We start from the raw sequence: 24146 nt of genomic DNA on the forward strand, positions 1-24146 counted from the left end.
ATTTTGCGCACAGACCTAAATGGCAAAATCGGACAACATTTCACGGACGAAAGGAGTAATAATTTGAACCAAATCCAAATTGTATTATAATATACTCCCGTAGTTCCAAAAAACAGATACTATTTTTATTTTTGTCCACACGATAGTCCACTTCCTTTTTTGATAGTTTTTTCTATTTAATATGGTACTCCCTCCGTCCTAGAAAGATGACCCTTTCTTGGGTGACACGAGATTTTATGTAAATTAATTTTGTGTGTTGAGTGAAGAGAATAAAGAAGAGATAAATGTGTTTCTGTTTTTAGTAACATGACATTTTAGTTGGGACAAACAAAAAAAAGTGGATCATCTTCAATGGTACGGAGGGAGTAGAACCTATGGTTCACTAAAAATACTTCATTTTGCCCTCTTATCGCATATATCTTTATAAGTAATAATTAAAATTTTCTTTTCACGGTAAAAAGTGTTTTTCATTAAATCTAATGGTATTGGGTAATTATATAAAAGTTCTTTTCACATATTACGGAAACTTGAATCTGATTGATTTTAATTAGATTTTAATTAGATTTTGTAGGGAATAGATAGTCAAATTTTATATTAGGTCAATTGGATAAAACAGAATAATTTATCGACTGTTTATAGCGCATTTGGCAGTGCGGAGCTATGGTGATCTTGAGGTCAGAAGTTTAAACCCCATCATCCGCTGGCCGACTTTCGGACTTAATCCGCAAACCCGATCGAGCAGGATTTGTCGGATTCATATATAGTAATTTTAGAATGAGTTCGGGTCGGATTCAGATAACCCGTTCATAATTAACATTAATATTTTAATTTCTTATTTTCTCTTTTATTACTTCATTAGAGTTTAAATTAAGTTATCATTTTCTCATTAAGTTATCGTGACAGATTCATGCCATTATCGTATCAAGGTTCGTATTGTTGTCTTGTTATCACGTATGTCAACATGAATCTGATCGTGTCACTAACGGTTTGTGTCATGTGCGAGTTGTGTTCAAATTTGAATATAGTAGGTCGAGTTCATGTTTGGATTTGAAGTTTTCTTAACTGAGTGGTTGTTATAAGTGATGAAAGATGGGAGCAGAAAAGACGAGCCCGATCAAGTTATATGGAAAGATAACCAATTGGGTGGATCAGTTTGCAATTGTCATTGCGACATGATCAAGGCTCTTCTCTCTCTTTCAAAAACTATTTATAACTCCCTAACATGCATCCTACTTTAAACAGTAAGCAGCAAGTACGGGGTCGATCCCACATAGAAGCTGGTGCGTTGAGTGTGTTTTTAGTGAATATGGTTTTGGCTGCGGCCACGCTTTAAGTTTGGAGTTGATTAAACTAAGCAGAATGTAAACTATCTACTTGATCAAAGTAAAATGATCAGGTAAGTGACAAACTGAAATAAATGACTTAACTATCTAAGCATGCTACGATTCTACGAAATACTTTACCATTCAACATTATGCAAGTTCAAACTTATGGATCTGGGAATTTAAGACCAAAACTAAGCTATAACAGTCAACAAGATTTCTGAAAACAAATAACTTTGATTGAAAAATAGAATTCTGAACAGGTCTTGGAAAAATGCGGAATACAAAACAAGAACGATTGGTTTCAACTACTTAACAAACACGAAATTTAACTAAGTAACTAGAACTGAAATGAAAGAAAGTGATAGATCCGAGAGATCCTCATTCGGAAACTAAAACGGCGCGAACGGATCTGGATTTCTCTGTCGCGCTCCTTCTCACTCTCTAGCTAACCATTCTAACTCTTTAATGGAAACGGAACTAAAACTACTGATAAAGAAAGGAAAAAGAGAGATAAAAGGAAGATGGAAGAAGATACTCAGCTACGGCGATGCGTCCTCTATTTATAAGCTCTTCATAACAACCTCCAGCTGTGATAACAACTTTGGCAGCGAATCTTCGTCCTTGCTGGAATTGTGCGTCTTATCCATCGAACGTGTCCTCCTTCTAGAATGTAGTGGTCCTTGATAACCGATTGAGGATCGCTTTCCAGCGCATCGGCTATACTTGTCCTTCTTCTGGAATGTAGTGGTCCCCGGCTAACTGCTTGACCATCAACTTGATCAACCCAACAGTTTTTGGCCTTTTTTGCCTTCTGCGACCACTTGATCAGTTTGACCTTGCTGCCTTGGTCAAGCGGCATTCCTGCACAATTAACACTCGCTTTCCGTGTAAAACTGATCAAGTAGCATACATTTTAGCCTCTAAACCAATGCTTGAAATAGACCTTATCAATAAGCTGACTCGATAGCAACTCAATTCGTACAATTTATCTGCCTTAAAAAATACATTCTCGTGACAGAGAAAAGTGTAATAGTAGTATAATTTGGTCCAATAATCGTGCACTATTCCTACTTATGACTTGCCTCCCGAACTAGTTTTGTTCAATTTGATCTAACAAAAATAAAACAAGAATGGAAATCATCACCTATAATATATCCATACAGGAATATGAAATCGACAAAATACTCATCTGTCCCAGAAAGTTTGTCAGAGGCTTAAGCTCCTCGACCACCTCGTTCTAGTCGGCGGTGGTCGTGGGCATCTCGAACTGGCAAAGCGGACAATAATGACTCTTCCGCTGTGAAACACATTCCAACAGCACCGCCATCTTCAGCTTCTCATCCACGTCAGCATCATCGCAGCACCACCCGAGATCCTCCTCATCGTTGCACTTAACCAGCCGACGGAGCCGCCGGTTGGATTAATTTTTTTGTAATCATTTTAATTTGGGGTAATTTTCCATATATACAACTTGTAGGAATATTTATTCCTATATGTGACCTATGTAGATATTGGTTTAATATTAAAGATCAAGTTCAAACATATCAGTTGGATTCTAATATAAAAGACGATACCGTGATGGATCAGTTTCAATTAAAGAATTAGAATCGGGTGTATTGATAACCCTCTTCTCTTGCCTTGCATAGATGATATAAATATGTGTATATTAATGTGTCTAGAATATTAAAAGTTGTATGATAAATCTGATGTATATATGAAAAGGTGCGAACGAACGGACACGACTCTTCTTGAAAGGTTGTGTGTTGCCTATATATGCAATCAGATTTTACAGCTTTAAAGACACACAATTTACTACAGAATTGCACATACTAAATATACAGAAAAGTAAAGTCTATATCGAATTCTTCTCCATCAAAAGAATTCATAAAAGAAAGGCCAAAGAGACGAAAAGATCAACCGCAACTTTTAGGGAAAACATCAACTCGTGGAATACAACCCTACATCAAATATAAGCTATGGATAGAGGTTGGTAAATCATCTCTTTGATAATGTATATGTTATGGTTGAATTAATACGAATCTAGAATGTGATTTCGGTATAGAAATCGGTAAAGCATCGAAAGATGGCTAACACAACTATCTATCACTATGATGTTTAGGTATAGTTTTTGTAATCGATTGTTTTTATAATCGATTTATAGTAATCGTTTTAATTTGGGATAATTTTTATAATCGTTTTTAGTGGGAAACATTGCAGTTGGATGAATTACTACGCATCGATTTATTATAGTGTTTCTGTTTGGAGTAGTGATAAATTAACAAAAATATTAAAAAATTTAGGTATTTTACATTTATAATATATTGATGATGATTAATTAGTTTATATAACACATATTTACCTTTTTATAACTATTTAGGAAATCATTAAGTTTCTTAATTAAATAACTATAATCCATTGTATCTTAACGTTACATAACTTAGCTAGATCAAAACTGAAAAAATGGATTCATCACATTTTTCATCGTACATTTTTAAAAATATTGGGGTAAGTATTTAAAGATTATTAAAATTCTTCTATTTCCTCAACACTTAAATGCTAATACTATTATACAATAAACTTTAATGAATAAATTGACATATAAAATTTTAGTCACTAGAAGAACGTTACATGATGTAGTATTTAAATATTTAGGACCATCATCCAACTAGACGTGTGATGAATTGCTAACTCATTTCTTAATCACTAACTACAACCAATTTAAGTTCATACTCCCTCCATTTCAAGTAGTAAAGTCATTTTGTCATTTTAGTACGTTCCATGGTAGTGAAGTCATTTCTCTTTTAGTAAAAGTCAACTCATTTCTTCTCACTTACTTTATTCTCTCTTACTTTATTCTCTTTTCATCTTTCTACCTTTTTCCATTTCCTACTTTATTATTCATTTAATTAACTCATTTAACTCAATTTTTCTTAATCTTCATGCCGAAAAGAAATGTCTCCACTACTATGGAATGGATGGAGTATTATTTTAGAGATCTAGTGGTCTAAAATTTATCATGTGCAATTTCGTTTTCATTTTTTAATATTAAAACGATAATAACAACTATCAAATTTAGGGTTTAGACACTCAATATCAATATAGTGTCAACACGAAGGCATAACAATGTTTTACAGGTATTATATTGACATATTATGTAAGTTGTATTGATATAAAACTACTTCTTCACGAATATGAAAATTCAAGAATTTTTTTTCAAATTTTGACTTTGAAACATATGCATGTAGGATCTCATTGGAATCCTTATAAAATTATCAAATTATCGTTAATTTTCATATATATGTGTGAAAAAATAATTTAAATTGAGATAGCTATATGCATATAAAGTTTTGAGATGTTTTTTAAAAGTTAGTTATTAAATACCATAATTAGCCTTTGATTTGAAGATCTTATGCATATCTTAGTTGTAGTTAGCAATTTAAAGATAAGTTAGCAATATAACGCACTCTCATCCAACTACTTAAAAATTATTATTTCAATTTATCATATTATCATCCAACTAATTTATTTTGATTTATTTATGATAAAAAATAAATTAAAATAATAATAGTTATTCAAAACCAACTATTTCATTGTTAAATGGAATAGTAATGAAAAAATAAATTATAAATATAACTATTTGTAAATATAATTAATTACTGTTTTCATCCAATTAATTAAATATTATTACGTCGATTTCCTTGAATATTGTACATTTTGACTCGAAAACTATTAAATGAATATAAAAGAGTAAAACAAAAATTAAAACATTAACAGTCATTTATATTAAAACTCGTGTCGTTCCAAAAATATCTATTTTTATAGGAAACATTATGTTGTATTCCATCCGTTACATGTTGATTGAGTCATTTTACTATTTTAGGACGTTCCAAGTTAATTGAGTCATTTCTATTTTTGGAAAGTAACCACCTGTCTTACTTTATTCTCTCTTACTTTATTTACCATCCATTTAACACATTATTCTTATGTCAAAAAGAAACAACTCAATTAACAAGGAACATAGGAGGGTATTGGTTTGCCCATTTTGCCCTCTTATTGCTTATCTCTATAAGTCATAATTAAAATTTCTTTTTACTGTACAAAGTGTTTTTCATTAAATCCAATGGTATTGGGTAATTATATAAATGTTCTTTAACATATCACGGAAATTTGAATCTAATTGGTTTTAATTAAATTTTGTAGGACAATGATAGTCTAACTCTATTATTAATTTCTTATTTTCTCTTTTATTATTTTATTAGAGTTAAAATTAGGTCATCATGTCAGGTTCGCGCCATTATCATGCCATGGATCGTGTCACTTTCTTGTCACCACGCCATGTCAACATGAATCGGATCGTGTTTGCTGTCACTAATGGTTTGTGTCATGTGCAAGTTGTGTTCGTATTTGAATGTAGCAGGTCGAGTACATTTTCAGATTTTGGGTTTTCTTAATAGGGTTGGTTGTTATAAGCGGACTCGATAACAACACAACTCGCATAATTTATTGGCCTTAAAAAAATACATTCTCGTGAGAGACAAAAGTTCAATAGTACTCCCTCTGTTCCACGTTAGTTGAGTCATATCCCACAAGAGTATGCACTATTTCCTTTCTTAAATCGTTTTACAAGAGTATGCACTTTCTAATTTTAGAAACTTTTTTCTCTATAATGAAGACAGATCCATTCTCCACCAATATTCTTTAATTACTTAAAACATGTGTCCAACCAAAAATGCATACTCTTACGAGATGGAGGGAGTATCTATAGGAATATTTATTCCTATATGTGACCTATGTAGATATTGGTTTAATAATAAAGATCAAGTTCAAACATATCAGTTGGATTCTAATATGAAAGATGATACCGTGATGGATCGGTTTCGATTAAAGAATTAGAATCGGGTGTATTGATAACCCTCTTCTCTTGCCTTGCATAGATGATATAAATATGTGTATATTAATGTGTATAGAATATTAAAAGTTGTAGGATAAATCTGATGTTTATATGAAAAGGTGTGAAAGAACGGACACGACTCTTCTTGAAAGGTTGTGTGTTGCCTATATATACAATCAGATTTTATAGCTTTAGATACACAATTTTACTATAGAATTCTATATACAGAAAAGACATATTGATATTGAATTCTTCTTCATCAAAAGAATTCATAAAGGAAAGGCCAAAGAGACGAAAAGATCAACCGCAGCTTTTAGGGGAAACATCAACTCGTGGAATACAACCCTACATCAAATATAAGCTATGGATGGAGGTTGGTATATCATCTCTTTGATGTGTTATATGTTATGGTTGAATTAATACGAATCTAGAATGTGATTTCGGTATAGAAATCGGTAAAGCATCAAAAGATGGCTAACAGTTGGTATCAGAGCCAACCTAGATTTGTTAATTCACCATATTAAGTGTTCAAAAGTGAAATATGGATGTTTATGTTTCATTTTGATGTTATTTGGTTCCGCTGCGCATTGAGTGATTGTTTCATGGAATGTTGAAACATGAAAATGAAGGGAGAATTCAGAATACAGAGAAAACGCCCGACCGGGCGATAATATGCCCGACCCGGGCGTTGTCAAAGAGTGCGCCGGTTGACAAACGTCCGGTCGGGCGTTTAGACGGCATACAAACGCCCGACCGGGCGAACTTTCTAGAATCATCGATGCTAACGCCCGACCGGGCGTTTAGATGGTATAAAAACGCCCGATCGGGCGAACTCTCTGGACTCACCAATGACAATTCCGTACATGTTATTTTTTAATCCTTTTAAGTTGCATATTGATGTTATATGACATGTTAATCACCAAAGTGGTCTTGTTATATGATATTATGATTATGGAAAAGGATGTAAAGTTATTTATTTATTGATCATGATTAAAGGATGCTAAATGACATGAAAGTTGATTGGTCAATAACTTTATTATCTATATACTTGGAGATCACCCAAAGGTGGATCATTGTATATAAGTTAATAAAACGAAAAGGATTAATTTTGTCTACAGTATCACATGTAGTATGTATACCCAAAGGCAACATGCTTATTTGATATGTGTATGATACGATTGATCATTAAAGTATATTCTAGCATCGATGATAGTATGTTTGTTTAAGTATTGCCCAAAGGTTGCTTGAATGCATGTTGTTTAAAGTTTATTACAATTATCTGAATCGGTGTTTAAAGTTCAAAGCACTAATTGTAAGCATGTATAAATGTTGCAGCTTCGTCTAATATATATGCATATGCAAACTCTGTCGTAAAGTTCAATGGGCAGAACTATGGTGAATGGTCAGAACAGATCCGGTTTTCAATGGGTGTCATGTCACTTGACCATGCCATATTTACGGAAGATGAGCCTGCAGCCATTACAGAAGAGAGCCCCAAAACGGACAAGTCTCGATATGAGACTTGGGAGCGCTCTAACAGGCTAAGTCTCAATCTTATGAGGATGACGATGGCGGAAAGATTTAAGCCATCTATGCCTAAGACAGAGAGTGCAAGGGAATTCATAGAAAAGATAAATGAGTGTTCACAATCGGAATTGGCCGACAAGTCAATTGTAGGGAGCTTAATGAGTGAACTCACTACAAGAAAGTTTGACTGGTCACAGCCTATTCATGATCATGTAACATACATGTCAAACTTGGCAGCAAGGCTCTCGACCTTGGGAATGGAGGTTCACGAACAGTTCTTGGTTCAATTCATCATAAACTCTCTTCCTATTGAATTTGGCCAGTTCCAGGTGAATTATAACACCATAAAAGATAAATGGGACCTTAAAGAACTAAATGCCATGTTGGTACAAGAGGAAGAGAGACTAAAGAAGGTGGGTGGCCAAGTTGTGAATCTAATGGGTCATGGAGGAGAAAGCACCAGTAAGGGAAAGGCAAGTATAAGGGACAAACGCAAGGATTCTTCTTATCCTAAAGGTCCCGAAAAGAAGATCCAGAAGGAAAGGAAGTGTTTCTTCTGTAGAGAAACGGGACACTTCAAGAAGGATTGTCCGAAAAGAAATGCATGGTTTGATAAGAAAGGTAAACATAACAATTTCGTTTGCTTTGAATCGAATCTTATTGAAGTGCCTAATAAAACTTGGTGGTTAGATTCTGGTGCTACTACTCATGTGTCTCATATTGAACAGGGATTCAGTACGATCCGACCTATAAAAGGAAGTGAACAATACTTGTTCATGGGAAACAGGATGAAGGCACAAATTAAAGGCATCGGGACCTACAGACTGATCTTAGACACAGGATGTCATATAGATCTTAAGGAATGTCTCTATGTACCAGATTGTGCTAGAAATCTTGTATCTGTTAGTCGGTTGGATAGATTAGGTTTTAAAATCAAGTTTGTAAATAGTGTATTCACATTGTACAGAAATAATTACTTCTATGGAAGTGGTACTTTGTTTGATTCACTCTATAGTTTCAATCTTGATGCACAGTTTTCTGAATCCTTGTTTAATATTGAAAGTAGAGGCATAAAACGTAGTATGTCAAGTGAATGTTCGGCTTACTTGTGGCATCAAAGACTAGGTCACATATCCAAAGAAAGGATAATGAGGTTGGTAAAGAGTGAAATTCTTCCTCAATTGGATTTTAGTGATCTAGATATGTGTATAGATTGCATAAAGGGAAAGCAAACTAAACACATAGTAAAGAAACCAGCCACAAAGAGTTCTCAACTTCTTGAGTTAATTCATACTGATATATGTGGTCCTTTTGATGCACCTTCATGGGATGGTAGAAATTATTTCATCACCTTCATTGATGATTTCTCACGATATGGTTATATATATATCTATTGCGTGAAAAGGCTGAATCGGTGAATGTCTTGAAGATATTCATAGATGAAGTGGAAAGACAATTAGATAGAAAAGTAAAGGTTGTGAGATCAGATAGAGGTGGTGAATTCTACGGAAAATTTAATGAGTCTGGACAATGTCCGGGCCCATTTGCAAAGTACCTCGAAAGTAAGGGCATTTGTGCACAATATACAATGCCCGGTACTCCGCAGCAGAATGGTGTAGCGGAAAGGCGGAATCGTACTCTTTTGGATATGGTTAGATGCATGTTAAGTGGATGTAATTTACCTCTTTCGTTGTGGATTTATGCATTAAGGACTGCAACATATATGCTTAATCGAATTCCTAGTAAGGCAGTTCCAAAGACCCCTTTTGAACTGTGGACGGGAAGGAAACCGAGTTTAAAGCATATACGTATTTGGGGTTGCCCTGCAGAAGTAAAGTTGTATAATCCACATGAAAAGAAATTGGATTTAAAGACGGTTAGTGGATTCTTCATTGGCTATCCAGATAAGTCGAAGGGATATACATTCTATTGTCCTAACCATAGTACGAGGATAGTTGAGACGGGAAATGCTAGATTCATTGAAAACAATGAAACTATTGGGAGTGATGAACCTCGAAAAGTGGACCTTAACGAAGTTCAAGAAAAGGTTGTTCATCCACCTTTTGTTGCACCTAAGATTGTTGTTCCTATTGAGCAACATGAAGTGCATAACCCATCTGTTGAGACTGAACATGAATCAGTCATAATTCAAGAACGGAATGATGAACCATTAGAGCCTTTAAGGCGATCAGTAAGGGAACGTCGATTGGCCATATCGGATGACTATGTGGTATTTTTCGTTGAAAGTGAATGTGACTTGAGCATTGATAAAGATCCGATCTTGTTCCAACAAGCCATGGAAAGTGACAATTCTGAAAATTTGTTAAATGCAGCAAAGGATGAGATGAAATCTATGAGCGATAACGATGTTTGGGACTTAGTAGAATTGCCTAAAGGTTTTAAAGCCATTGGTTGTAAATGGATCTTTAAAACGAAACGTGATTTGAAAGGTGACATTGAAAGGTACAAGGCTCGCCTTGTCGCCAAAGGCTTCACTGAAAAGGATGGAATTGACTACAAAGAAACATTCTCTCAAGTTTCAAAGAAGGATTCTTTAAGAATTGTGTTGGCTTTGGTGGATCATTATGATTTAGAGCTTCACCAAATAGATGTAAAGACGGTCTTCCTAAATGGAGTACTTGAAAAAGAGGTATACATGAAATAACCCGAAGGATTTATGATAGAAGGAAAAGAAGGTTTAGTATGTAAGTTGAGAAAGTCAATATATGGACTCAAACAAGCTTCTAGACAATGGTATATAAAGTTGAATGATATCATTGTTTCATATGGTTTTGTAGAGATCATCGTTGATAGATGTATCTATATTAAAATCAGTGGGAGCAAGTTTATCATATTAGTCCTATATGTTGATGATATTTTGCTAGTCGCAAATGACATGGGTTTATTACATGATGTAAAGAAATATCTCTCTTTGAACTTCGAAATGAAGGATATGGATGAGGCATCTTATGTGATCAGAATAGAAATATTCTGGGATAGATCACAAGGATTGTTAAGTTTGTCTCAGAAAGATTATATCAATAAAGTCTTAGAAAGATATAGAATGGACAAATGCTCCACAGGAATTGCTCCAATTCAGAAGGGAGACAAATTCAGTAAAATGCAATGTCCGAAAAATGAATTGGGGCGTAAGGAGATGGAAAAGATTCCCTATGCATCAGTGGTTGGGAGTTTGAACTATGTTCAAACATGTACCCGACCAGATATCACATTTGCGGTTGGTATGTTGGGTCGATATCAAAGTGATCCCGGAATGGACCATTGGAAGGCTGCAAAGAAAGTCCTCAGGTACTTGCAAGGCACCAAAGAGCACATGCTTACGTATAGAAGATCCGATCATCTAGAGGTGTGAACGAACGGACACGACTCTTCTTGAAAGGTTGTGTGTTGCCTATATATACAATTAGATTTTATAGCTTTAGATACACAATTTTACTACAGAATTCTATATACAGAAAAGTCATATTGATATTGAATTCTTCTTCATCAAAAGAATTCATAAAGGAAAGGCCAAAGAGACGAAAAGATCAACCGCGGCTTTTAGGGGAAACATCAACTCGTGGAATACAACCCTACATCAAATATAAGCTATGGATGGAGGTTGGTATATCATCTCTTTGATGTGTTATGTGTTATGGTTGAATTAATACGAATCTAGAATGTGATTTCGGTATAGAAATCGGTAAAGCATCAAAAGATGGTTAACGGTATCTATTTATTTAATGTTCTATACATTTCTTTCTTAAACTCTATACCAAAAAGAAAATAATTCTACTACTGCGGAAACGGAGGAAGGAGTATAATTGGTCCAACAAACGTGCCCTATTACTACTTATGATTACATTTTTAGTAACTCAATCCCGAACTAGTTTCATTCACTGGTTTTGTTCAATTTGATCTAACAAAAATAAAACAAGAATGGAAATGATCCCCTATAATATATCCATACATCAATATGAAATCGACAAATGAATACCTTAAAGCACCAAGTAGGGGTAGGGGCTTTAACTTTAAGCTTAAGGTATTCATTTTAGTATTTTTTGTAAACAATTAAACACGTCTCTACCATCACAATAAAAAAAATATAAAGATTAATTTTTATTTCAAAATTTAATAATTGGATTAGTATTCTAGATAGAAATAGTACAAAATAGTGGCGGAAAAGCAATTTTCATTTTGTAGTGAAGTTAACGGCCCCTTTTTTGGTACTCGCCTTCTTCTTCTTCTTCAACAGACCAACTGTTTAATTCTGATCAATTCATTTCCCTTCCTCCCTCGATTGATTGAACATAGAAGCAGAAGATTATAATTTATAAGTAGAAGAAATGGTGGATTTTAGGGAGGATTTGATAATTGAGAGCTATCAAATCCCATGGCTGATTTGGATCCAACTTCTGATTACGATTCTTCTCCTTCTTCTCCTCTTTTTCGGCTTCGCCGCCTTTACTTACGAGGCCACTACTAGCTCCGCCGCCGCCGCCGCCGCCGCCGCCGCAGCGCCGATATCTGCTGCAACAAACAACTCCGCCTCTTCCGATGGAATAATTACGGTTGTTTAGTTTAATTACTTTCCTGCTAATTTATCATTATTTTTATTCTTCTTTATTAATTACACAATTCGATCTAGAATTTAATTGGCAATTTGACTTTCGCAATTGGGATTTTGAACTCTACTGCTTCGGTTGGATTATTGGGCTTTGCATTGGGTTCGAATTGATGTAATTGAACCAATTAAAGAAAAAAAAAGTGGATTTTCAATCGATTTATTTACCATTTCTTGGAATGTAGAACGTTTTTTTTAATTTTTTTTTCTGTATATATTGATTCGAGGGGAAATAATGCCCCTACATTTTTTTTTACCCTCTTATTCTTTACTAGTAGAATCTTTGACATGAGAAGGTGAAAAGGGCTGGATTTTTATCAAATATTGGAGGGAAAATATAGTAAATAGTGCCCCTACAATTATTTTTTACAAAACTATTTTAAAAGGATTAATAATGTTTCTCTTTTTACGACTCGACATCTTACCAACTAAGTTATACTTCACGAACAAAACTATTCGACTCCTGACATTTTCATAGTATTGGTTGATGTTACATTAGCATTTCATAGTACTGCCATAGGATATCAATTTGTAACATTAATAGAGATCAAATCTCAATGTTTTAGGTTTGTATCTAACTCGTTGTCCGGGCAGGTGGAAGACGAGAGCGCAGGAGGCAGCACAGAAAGTAGTCAAGGGTCGGGCAGAGAAGAGGAGGATGAATCATCTGAAAAAGATACCACCATGTTTCTGAGCATATTCCGGCATCCAAATCACCCTTGCAGCTATTTTGGGCTGGCGAAACAAGCGCTTTTCAAGTGCTTCGGGTTAGATTCTAGCTCGGAGAGCTCTGTAAGTCGACAGCGTGAGAAACGCGATTGATAGCTCCCTTCTTCGTTCGCATAGAAATGCATAGCTCAGACATCTCACGCAAAATTACTAGTGACCTTTTGTTCAAAAGTAATGTTGCTTTATTCTACCATTTTTGTAGCATAGGTCTGCTAGATTCATTTTTTTTTTTGCTGAAGAGAACATTCCATGAAATTAAATTCGTAAATTAAATTTCTTAATACATAAAAAAGTAAAGAGAGACTAAAGTTGGAAAGATTTACTTATTTCCATCTCAAAAATTTACAAAATAGAGGGGCTCCAGCCCCATCCCGGCTACAAAAAATTTCAAATCCCATGAAAGTTTTATTGCACATTTGCAAACCCATAATATGTACACTATAATATAATATAGTACCACCTAATAAAATACAAAACCTAATAAATATAATAAAATTTTCTTCCCTTTCCTGTTTCTTCCTCATCCAATTCAATTTAATCCAAACCTTCAGGGAGCATCACCGCTGCCATCTTGCTTGGTGACTTCCACGACAGCAGCGTTGCAGAAGAAGCATCTTTGGCAGTTGAGAAGGTGCCTGGATATGCAGCTATAACAAGAAACATGGGAGCAAGGCGAAAATCGAGCATCTGCTTGATTCATGCAGCATATGCAGCAGATTGTGCAGTCATCAGTTTCTGGCTCTTCTCCCCGCACGCTCTTCTCAAGGGCTTGCAGCTCAGTCTGACAGATTAAGAGGCTTGAGAATTTCTCTAGCTTTGTCAGTTGGTCATTGTAATCGTCCCCCTTGATCGAGCCAACCTAGTATATTTGTAGAAAGAAGCACCGTCAGAAATCAGTAAGTACTACCGCCAGACTGAGAAATGAACAAGCAGAGAGTAGAGATAACGAACCCAGTTGTACTCGAGGAGGTACTGGAATCCGTAGAGGATGGTATCTGCGCAGTCCATGCTAGCAAAGATTGCGACTATATCATTGTTGTCAGTCTCTCTACTTACATCCAGCAAATTTAGAATGATGCCGGCTAGTGGTGCTAAAATCATGCCACTGTTAAGCTTCTCAGAGGACTGCCCCGGTCGTCTGAGTGATCTGCAGAAGATAACACGATGGGATGAGATGAGGACGTACATGAACAATATGTCACAATGAACCAGACACTCGGGCTAGCAAGAATAATTTGAAGACATTGAATCAACCCCTACTCACTGGTCAAGAACTTCTGGATCGATTGCTCTGATTAAGTGGGTCAATATGAAGACAATCAATTCAGACAGCCTTCTCAAATTCGTATCCATTCCCGACACAAAAGCTTGAGGAATTTCTTGAGTACAAAATTCCAATACCCTTGCAAGGTTGCAGGAAAGGTCAAATATTACGCTGCATTTCCTTTGCTGGATCTCCATCAGCTGAATATAACGTAAAAATTAATATCAAAAAATATAAATTAAAAAAGAAAGATGTGTATGATGTTTCCTTACAAAAACATAACATACCTTATAATTTTCTTGCATTTCCCGTATCGAGACAGAGAATTCAGTCATGGCCCAGCTTAAAGTATTAAACAGACGATTTAGAAAAGCTGAGAATAATTCCCCTTCACTGATGCAAGCTTCCCGCAGCAATTGCTTTAAAAAGAAAAAATACCATTAAATACAAAAGGTTGAAGCAACAGGCAGCATTGAATTTGGTAACAAGAAAACAAGAAATAGTAGTCACCTGAAATAGTAAAGATGAGGATGATGACTCTCCACGATTTGAAATTCCAAAACCAGAACCCTTGCACAATCTAAGAAGTATATTGGTTACTGGAATCCAGGATCTATTATCAAATGCAGACAATAAAGCTTTTGGCATCCTCTGTCTAGCAGCTTCATTGCATTCAAAAGCAGCCAAAAACTCTCTCTCCTGCACCAGCACTGATATAGACTGGAGAAGAAGATCCCTTAGCTCCGCACTAGATATTCTAGGATCATTGAAGTGGGTAACAACAAAAGTGACCTAATAAAAAAAGAACTTCATTATTCTCCACAAAATAGCCATGATTAACCAACCATAATACACCCATATTCTATAGGCAAAAGTGGAAAACCTATTTCAGGTATTAGGATCACAAAAAACATCTGCCCAACCCTTCCAGAACTCCTCAAAATAAGAAAAGGAAAGAAAGTAGTAATAAATAAATTACAAGAAATTATGGAAACAAGTCCAAGGAAAAAATATGGTATCATATCATCAGTTTCTGCAGTGATTGATATAAATTTGAATTCCAGTTTCAACATGCTGCGATAACCAAGTATAGGAAGTAATGCAGCATTTTATGAGGTCAAACTGAATACCAAAACAACATAAACAATCAAACAAAAAGTGTATAGGAGTTGATGCCATACAAAAGATGCAAGCCCTTGCTTGATAAAAATTGTAGCTGGGACGAATGGAGGATCGCTCTTCCGCAGCACATGAAAGCAATCAACCTGCCAGGGACAACAAAATAACATTAACAAAACAAAACTAAACAATAAGTTTTTATGGGAAAAAATGTTATATGAACCACATATAGAGGTAAAACATATCCAAAAAATTTATGTCTTTCAATACTTATTTTTAGAAAGTTTGCCAAAGCTCCTTACGTATATATGATAACACATCTTCTACTCATGATAGAAGCTTTTAGACTGGTCAGGTAAATGAAAAAGAATGGATGTTCCATTACACATGTAGAAAGATGGGAGCAGTACCAGAGTTTCAAGATAAAATTCAGGAACGTAGATGAAGATAGTGTCCACTTTGCTAAGAACAAGAAGCAATTGCACAATCCACATGCATGTTGCGTACATTCCCCTCTGTTTCCAACAAGAGAAGAGATAAAGGCGATACCTGTTAAATAAGATCAGATTTTCATGTTGAGTACAACTTGAAAACTGAGTACACCAGGGCATAAAAAGAAATATTCCATATCTCAACAAGTGTCTCACTGACTCATTAATGGAAATGTTGAAACAATTACATGAGGATTGAGGACAAGTTTAACATATTGAATAAGATACTACACAGGTAATAATAGAGGATCGAGATTGCATAGCATACTACTTGCATCCAGAAGAGTAACATATTATGGATGATGTAAGGAAAATTAAACTGGAGATTGGGCCTTCAGCCATTGAATTATTCTGAAAAGGTAACAGAATCCTTGGCTATTCACGACTTTAAGAGCATGAATAACATTAGAAAAGAGGCATAAAAGCAAGAAAACCAAAGCAAAATGACTAATACTAAGATATTATATTTATTAACAGTCATGAACGAAACAGTACCAGGCACAATGTCTGACACAATCCATAACCTCTTCTCGATAAACATTACGAGCTTCCTTCAAGCGCTTCACTTGATCCCCATAAATGCTATCTCTAAGTTGTCTATCTGACTCCTCCAAAAGTGAAATGGATTGTGATTGACGAGACATGAAAGATGATACCTGATATACAATAAATTGAGAGAAATGCCATGTTAGTCTTTTTGGCAGGTGTAACAGACAATATATTTATGCAATCTAAACTCCTAGCATCTTTAATTCCTTAGGGTTGGGAAAATGACAGATAGTAGACATTTAAAACCACACCCACAAGCAGAGATTCTAATCAATTAGGTTTGTTACCTTCTCTAAGGAAGTTAATAAAAAAAAATCTAATTTGTTACCAAACATCAATTTTTCATGTGTCAATCCCCTTTGGGGGGAGGGTAGTGGAAAAACATATAGTTGCTAACCTGCTTAAAATGTGGTGCAAGACCCAAGTGATACAGCAAAAGCATAGCATCTAAAAGCTCCTCCTCTTTCAATGAAGCTGAAGACATAGCGCTCGTGCTTGGTAATATCCTCAAGAGTTGCATTGGTCGAAAAGCAAGCTCGGGATCAGAGTGATCACTGGTGCTGGGTTTGTCAGCCATCTCATCACTAAGATTGCTAGCACTACATTCAGCTGTAACATGAGCAGATCTGTCTGGAATAGAGTAGCCACTTCCACGAGAACCTTTCGCCAAATATCTTACAGGATATTTAGAAAAGTTTGATAATTCAGCATCATAACTAGAACAACAACATGGCTTCTGTCCACTCAAATGTGTTACTCTAGTTTCACCATCATCCATGCACCCTTCTTCCCACCGAATAGTTTCCTCTTCCTCACCATTTACTGGATTACACTTGGACAAATGATCATAAGATCCTCCAAGCCTTGGTATATCAACCCGATGAGGATCATTCTTCAAAAACAGCCCAGCAGGAAAAGCTTGCTGGCCACCTCTGTGAAGGAAACCAACATGAGCTCCAGAATCAACCCCAGATCCCTTAATCCAGCCATAGATGTCCCTTTCAGCAAAACCTTCAGACAGAAAATGGAGGATGATAGTAAATAAAGAAACAAGGACTGAATTGTTTGAAACTCCGGCCGGTGGCATGTTATGCTCTGCACCCCTGTTCTTCAGTAAAATATTCTGTAAGAATGTCCTGAAAACTGAGCCAGGCAACTGCAGGGGTGCTACAGGTGGTATGAATTGCATAACCAAACGACAGAGATCCCTTTGCTTCTCCTCAATCTGAAGTATCATTAGCCACGTCAAAATAATAAAATAGTAATCAGAAAAATTATGATAGATCCATTTTATGTAAGTTAAATCAAGAAGAAAGTGACACTTCACAACCATCATTGTAAGTTCAGCTTAGAACAGTAAATCTAGTAAAATTGAGAGCCATAGAGAGTTAGGAAAGGGATTAATGATAAAATTCCATCACATAATTCATGGTCTCATGGAGGATAGGTATAAAGGCCTCCTCTTTCCTGAAGAACTTTTTCACATATATTAAAGTGGTAGTCACAGATGACAAAAGGCTCCCACTCCAAAAATCTAAAACAACTACAGTATCCAAGCAAATAAAGGAACTTCCCAACATGCAAAAAAGCATACCATATTTACTGCTTCAGATAAAGCCGTAGTCGTCAGCGCCATGCTATTCTCATTAGACAAATCCTCACATGAGCCAGGCCACCAGACAGAAGGTATGAGATATTGAAGATCCTGTTTGTTTGGGCCCTTCCTTGAAAGTAACCCCTCAAATAAGAACTCAAAATCTGAAGACATCCACCAGAGAGTCATTAGCTCTTCTCTCCTCAGTAAGTGGCATGCCATAGCAAGATAACTGTATGACCCAGAATAAGGGCATTCTGTAAGAACCAATGGTGCTGTTTTACATCCTGATGAAAGTGCCTCAAATACATGCTCAAATAGAACTTTTGACACATCGAATCCAAGAATTGAATCAAGTACTCTATCCAGAGTTGAATAATCAAGCGGTGGATGTACCCTGAAGACTTCCATCAAAAACGAAAAGAAAGGGCCACGTCCAATATACTCTCCACTGCCACTTTCATAATTTAAAACAGAGAGTAGCTCTTCGCATATTCCCTCAGAGACAGGTCGCCACAATTCTTCAAATGGAGCAAACCGCTTTAGTCTGCCCAGCTTTGCAACAGTTTTGGTTTCTGCCTTCTCCACACACTGTAATTGCAACAGCCGTGAAAAGCAGCCCAAAAGACTACTTGCAAGTGCTTCTAAAGGTGGAGGAGCTTGAATTGGAAGAAATTCTTTGACTGGATACTTGAAAGGAACTCCCCCAAAATTCAACTCACAGCGTTCACCTTGAGATAGAGAAATGGCAGGGTGGTAACCCAATCCAGGCACCATCTTTCGAATTCCAGAAAATGCTACCCCAAGCGAGATGCCGTTCCTGTAAAATGAAATCTCATCAGAATCGAGATCTATACAGCATCCAATCACATCACCAACAACCCATGATTGACCATAAGTCTCAGCTTTCTTATTCCATTTCCTGACCCTTTTTCCATCATATGCATAGGAATCGTCTGCATCCCCCACACCCTTATGATCAGTGAAGGGACAAACAACAGTAGCCCAACCAATCTGCTGTACACCAGAAGTTTCAAGAGTAACTTCATACATCCATTTTCCTTTCCAAACACATGCATTTGCCCTTGCGCTACTAAACAAAGCATGACTCTCCACAAGAGAAGGCTTTTTTACTATCCGAATGTCACCACAGATGCTACACTTATCAAGCTCAACAATCCGGAGTTGTGAATCTTCATAACTTGTAGATACCCCATCATCATTTCTAGAAACAACAGTTCTTAATTCCGGATGGTGTTCATAAAATTCGTTCTTTATTATCAAACGAACTGCACTAGTATCAACTGGGAAATTCAACTGATTAACCGTCCGGTAAGGGAGACCAAAAATATGTTCAAGTGTCCGCTCCACAGATTGGTCGCCAAAGCCCTCACAGTATGAAACTAGATGAGATTTCCCTGAACCCTCCTTATCCTCACAGTTCAATACAACAGCTAGTCCTGAAGGAATCCCACCAAGACGTAGGCCGTCATCGGCCATCGCTAACTACAGCAGGCTATAAAATCTCGAGCACAGAAAATTTCCTTAACAAACTTGACTACAGCAATCAATTGCTTTCTTGAACCTGGAAAACAGAATCCACAGCAATCTATTACTACTTTTTTGATATTACAGCACATTCCCCTTCAACAAATACTAGCTAGAGGTCTTCAACAATCGGCTCTCAACACTATAAAAGGTAAAATAAAAATAATCTCATGTGATCTATCAGAATTAACCACATAATCCACTACTAAGCTGCCTAACCGTTGTTATAGTATAAAATCCAATAACTCGCACAACACCAAACTCTTAATCCAATAAAAAATTTCCTCTACACTATCGGAAAAAATAAACACCGAATCCCCAAAATCCAGCAACAAAAACTTTTTAAACAAATAATCATACAATTCATATACAATCATGCTATATTAATTGAAATTGAGCTCGGAAGCACTTACCGTCAGCGAATTTTACTCATAACAGAAAGAGAAGCTAGGATATAATTGAGAAGTGCTAACACGAATCTTCTTCGCTGGAACAGAAACGACGGCGGCGGCGGCGGCTGAATACTAGGGTTCTGCCATTACTAGAAATGAAGAAAAAGGACAGAGAGAGATACAAAGCTAAATTCAGAGAAATACAGATGAAGGGTTGAATTTCAATTTTGATTTTGATAATTTTTTTAATAATTAATTTTTGAGAGTGTTTTCTTTTGTCTTTAATTTTCCTGTTCGCAAGAACTTGGGAGAAAGTGCAATCATAAAACGAAATGAGAACAAAAATCAAAGATTTTCACGGGGTCGGACTCACGTTCCTCTCCGGTGCCATTTTCCTGCTGCTCCGTACAATTCAATGCATAAATGAAAGTCGCGGTTCATCGCTACTTTCAAATTTGGTTCAATAAAAATACATTTGACTTTTAGATTTTAATAGATCTTCTATTAGAATTTTGTTAATAAATTTGAGTGCTGTGTTAAGTCTTTTTTACAAAATTTGGTATTAATATAGACATATTGCAAATATTGATATTTAACAGAGAAGATAAATAAGGATATATGTCAAAATTTATCATGTAATTATTCTGGATGCATGTGAGAAATATAAATTTCAGTATATTAGAGTAAAAGTTAAAACAGACTAATATTGTATGTAATGTAGCACAAAAAGGGAAATTTATCCAGGATATATTGGCTTCCAAATATAGTTAACAACATGTGTGTTAGGTGTGTGGGGTTGAAACAAACAGGTTTGAATAGATAACAAGTTCGCTTCAAGATAGGACCATGAGTTGTGTTTTCACCAAAGGGGCTCAGCTCAGCTCAGTTCATAAACAGCAGCAAAACTGGACTACGATTTTCTTCACACGTACGTGTTGACTTAATAGAGTTAGACCCACACGTGCCCGATGGAAAGTGTTGGAGGGAATGAAATGAGTGATTGGGTTGGGTTGGGTTGGGTATATCATATCCGGTGGTGATCAATATGATAACAACTCATTGTTCTTTTTTTTTTTTAACACTGCCCAAATGAACTCAATCGATAACTCCCAATTGCCCCTGATTTTTTTTATAATATCAATTCTAAGATCTCACTCTTTACTATAAGTTTTGTGGTATTGTTGCATGTATTATTTTACAATATTTAATGTTCCTTAAGGTTTCGTTTCTACACTGCATTAGAATTGGAATTCTATGGAATTGAATTGGAAGAAATTGAATTCTAATTCAATTCCAAATCCTATGTTTGGTTTGGTAAAGTGAAGTAGTTGATATGAAATTTGGAATTTGAATAATTGGTGCACACACTACACACACTATACACAAAATAAACACTCACACACATTTCACACAAAATACACATACTATACACACATAATACGCACATTTCACACACACCGCACACATTTCACACACTTCACACACTACACAAATTTCACACACTTCACACACTTCACACACTACACAAATTTCACACATTTCACACACTTCACACACTACACAAATTTCACACACTACACATACTACACACATTTCACACACAAAACACACATTTCACACACTGCACACCCTACACAAATTTCACACATTTCCCGCACTACACATATTTCACACACTTCACACACTACACAAATTTCATACATTTCACACACTACACACACATTTCACATACTACACACACTACACAAATTTCACACACTTTCACACTTTACACACATTTCAAGCATCCGATTTTTGGATTATTTTTTCAGTTTTAGATTTTTTTTCTCGATCTGAATAAAAAAAACTGAAATTCTCCAAAAGTTTAAATTGAACCAAATTTGAAATTTTGGTTTGTGAATAGTGTGTGTATTTTGGGTATAGTGTGCGTAGTGTGTGTATTTTGTGTAAAATTTGTGTCGTGTGTGTATTTTGTGTGTAATGCGTGTGTAATGTGTGCAGTATGTGTATTTTGTGTATAGTGTATATAGCGTGTGTATTTTGTGTAGTGTGTGAAATTTGTTTAGTATGTGTACTGTGTGAAATTTGTGTAGAGTGTGTAGTGTGTGAAATGTGTGTAGTGTGTGAAATTTGTGTAATGTGTGTGGTGTGTGTGAAGTGTGTGTATTATGTGTATAGTGTATGAAATGTGTGTACTGTATGTAGTGTGTGAAATTTGTGTAGTGTGTGTAGTGTGTGAAATGTGTGTAATTTGAGAAATGTGTGAAATTTGTGTAGTGTGTGAAATGTGTGTTATGTGTGAAATGTGTGTAGTGTGTGAAATTTATTTAGTGTGTGTAGTGTGTGAAATGTGTGTAGTGTGTGAAATTTGTGTAGTGTGTGTAGTGTGTGAAATTTGTGTAGTGTGTGAAATTTGTCTAGTGTAGGAAATGTGGGAAATGCGGAAATGTGTGAAATTTGTGTAGTGTGTGAAGTGTGTGTAGTGTGTGAAATTTGTGTAGTGTGTGAAATGTGTATAGTGTGTGAAATGTGTGTAGTGTGTGTAGTGGGTAGTGAAGCTATCTAATTTTATGACTATTTGGAATTTCAATTTTCTTCTTTTGATATGGAATTCAAATCATGGAATTGAAAATTTTGGAATTATAATTCAATTATAATTCAATTATAATTCTATACATTTTTATGATACCAAACAATGGAATTGGAGCCTCCAATTCCATAGCTCCAATTTTATGTTCCCAAACACACTCTAATAGTTAATATGATTACCACATCCGTCTCACTTTAGCACTCCCAATCACTTTTAAACACTCATTTTGTAAAAATGATAAATAATTCTTTTTATAACACTGCCCAAGTGAACTCAATCGATAACTCTGGCTGAGGTAAATAATTCCCAATTGCCCCTGATTTTTTTTATAATATCAATTCCAAGATCTCACTCTTAACTATAAGTTTTGTGGTATTGTTGCATGTATTATTTTACAATATTTAATGTTCCTTAAGGTTTCGTTTGTACACGGCATTAGAATTGGAATTCTATGGAATTGAATTGGAAGAAATTGAATTCTAATTCAATTCCAAATCCTATGTTTGGTTTGGTAAAGTGAAGTAGTTGATATGAAATTTGGAATTTGAATAATTGGTGCACACACACTACACACACTATACACAAAATAAACACTCACACACATTTCACACAAAATATATATACTATACACACATAATACGCACATTTCACACACACTACACAAATTTCACACACTACACACACTACACAAATTTCACACACTACACACATTTCACACACAAAACACACATTTCACACCCTACACACATTTCACATACTACACACCCTACACACATTTCACACATTTCCCGCACTACACATATTTCATGCACTACACACATTTCACACACTTCACACACTACACAAATTTCATACATTTCACACACTACACACACTACACACACTACACACGCTACACAAATTTCACACACTTTCACACTTTACACACATTTCAAGCATCCGAATTTTGGATTCTTTATTCAGTTTTAGATTTTTTTTTCCCGATGTGTGTCGAACAAGTTTCCCGCCTCAGGTACTTCGTCTTGGACAATCATGTTGTGCAAGATTATGCACGTATACATGATGTCGACCATAGTCTTCATAAACCACGTACGAGCCGGGGCTTTGATAATGTTGAAGCGCGCTTGGAGAACTCCGAACGCCCTCTCCACATCCTTGCGAGCAGCCTCCTGCTTCTGCGCAAAAAAAGAGCATGTTTTGCGTTCACAGGCCTGCTGCACGTCTTCACGAAGGTTGGCCACTTCGGGTAGATGCCGTCGGCAAGATAATACCCCATTTTATACCGCCGGTTGTTAGCGATGAAGTTGATGGCCGACGCTTTACCATCCAAAACTTCGGCGAAGAGATCGGATTGATGGAGCACGTTTACGTCGTTGTTCGATCCGGGGACCCCGAAGTACGCATGCCAGATCCATAGCGGTAGTCGGCAACGGCCTCGAGTATAACGGTGGGGTGGGTGCCTTTGTGGCCGCTCGTGTACGACCCCTCCACGCCATAGGGCAA

General features: G+C 35.9%; 2 protein-coding genes across 3 annotated transcripts; one reads left to right on the forward strand and one right to left on the reverse strand.

The window, feature by feature from the left end:
• The first annotated feature begins 11931 nt into the window (after positions 1 to 11931).
• On the forward strand, positions 11932 to 13422 carry LOC121768371. Its single transcript, XM_042164854.1, has 2 exons — positions 11932 to 12314; positions 12962 to 13422. Exons 1-2 carry the CDS (start codon positions 12090 to 12092, stop codon positions 13187 to 13189), a joined length of 453 nt encoding a protein of 150 aa, XP_042020788.1. The 5' UTR covers positions 11932 to 12089; the 3' UTR covers positions 13190 to 13422.
• On the reverse strand, positions 13401 to 20522 carry LOC121768370 (E3 ubiquitin-protein ligase RKP-like). Of its 2 annotated transcripts, XM_042164853.1 has the most exons (12): positions 20427 to 20522; positions 20075 to 20202; positions 18114 to 19698; positions 16917 to 17744; positions 16466 to 16626; positions 15890 to 16028; positions 15542 to 15625; positions 14871 to 15152; positions 14648 to 14779; positions 14361 to 14560; positions 14048 to 14243; positions 13401 to 13955 (listed from the first exon to the last, which is right to left on the reverse strand). In XM_042164853.1, the coding sequence occupies exons 3-12, from the start codon at positions 19611 to 19613 to the stop codon at positions 13644 to 13646; spliced, it is 3834 nt and encodes a 1277-aa protein (XP_042020787.1). In that variant the 5' UTR covers positions 19614 to 19698; positions 20075 to 20202; positions 20427 to 20522; the 3' UTR covers positions 13401 to 13643. The 2 variants fall into 2 exon arrangements, with proteins under 2 accessions (XP_042020787.1, XP_042020786.1); XM_042164852.1 differs by lacking the exon at positions 20427 to 20522 and having other exon boundaries at positions 20075 to 20393.
• Between the last annotated feature and the right edge of the window lie 3624 nt (positions 20523 to 24146).

Source organism: Salvia splendens, chromosome 15, assembly GCF_004379255.2.
Source record: "Salvia splendens isolate huo1 chromosome 15, SspV2, whole genome shotgun sequence".
Lineage (NCBI taxonomy): Eukaryota > Viridiplantae > Streptophyta > Magnoliopsida > Lamiales > Lamiaceae > Salvia > Salvia splendens.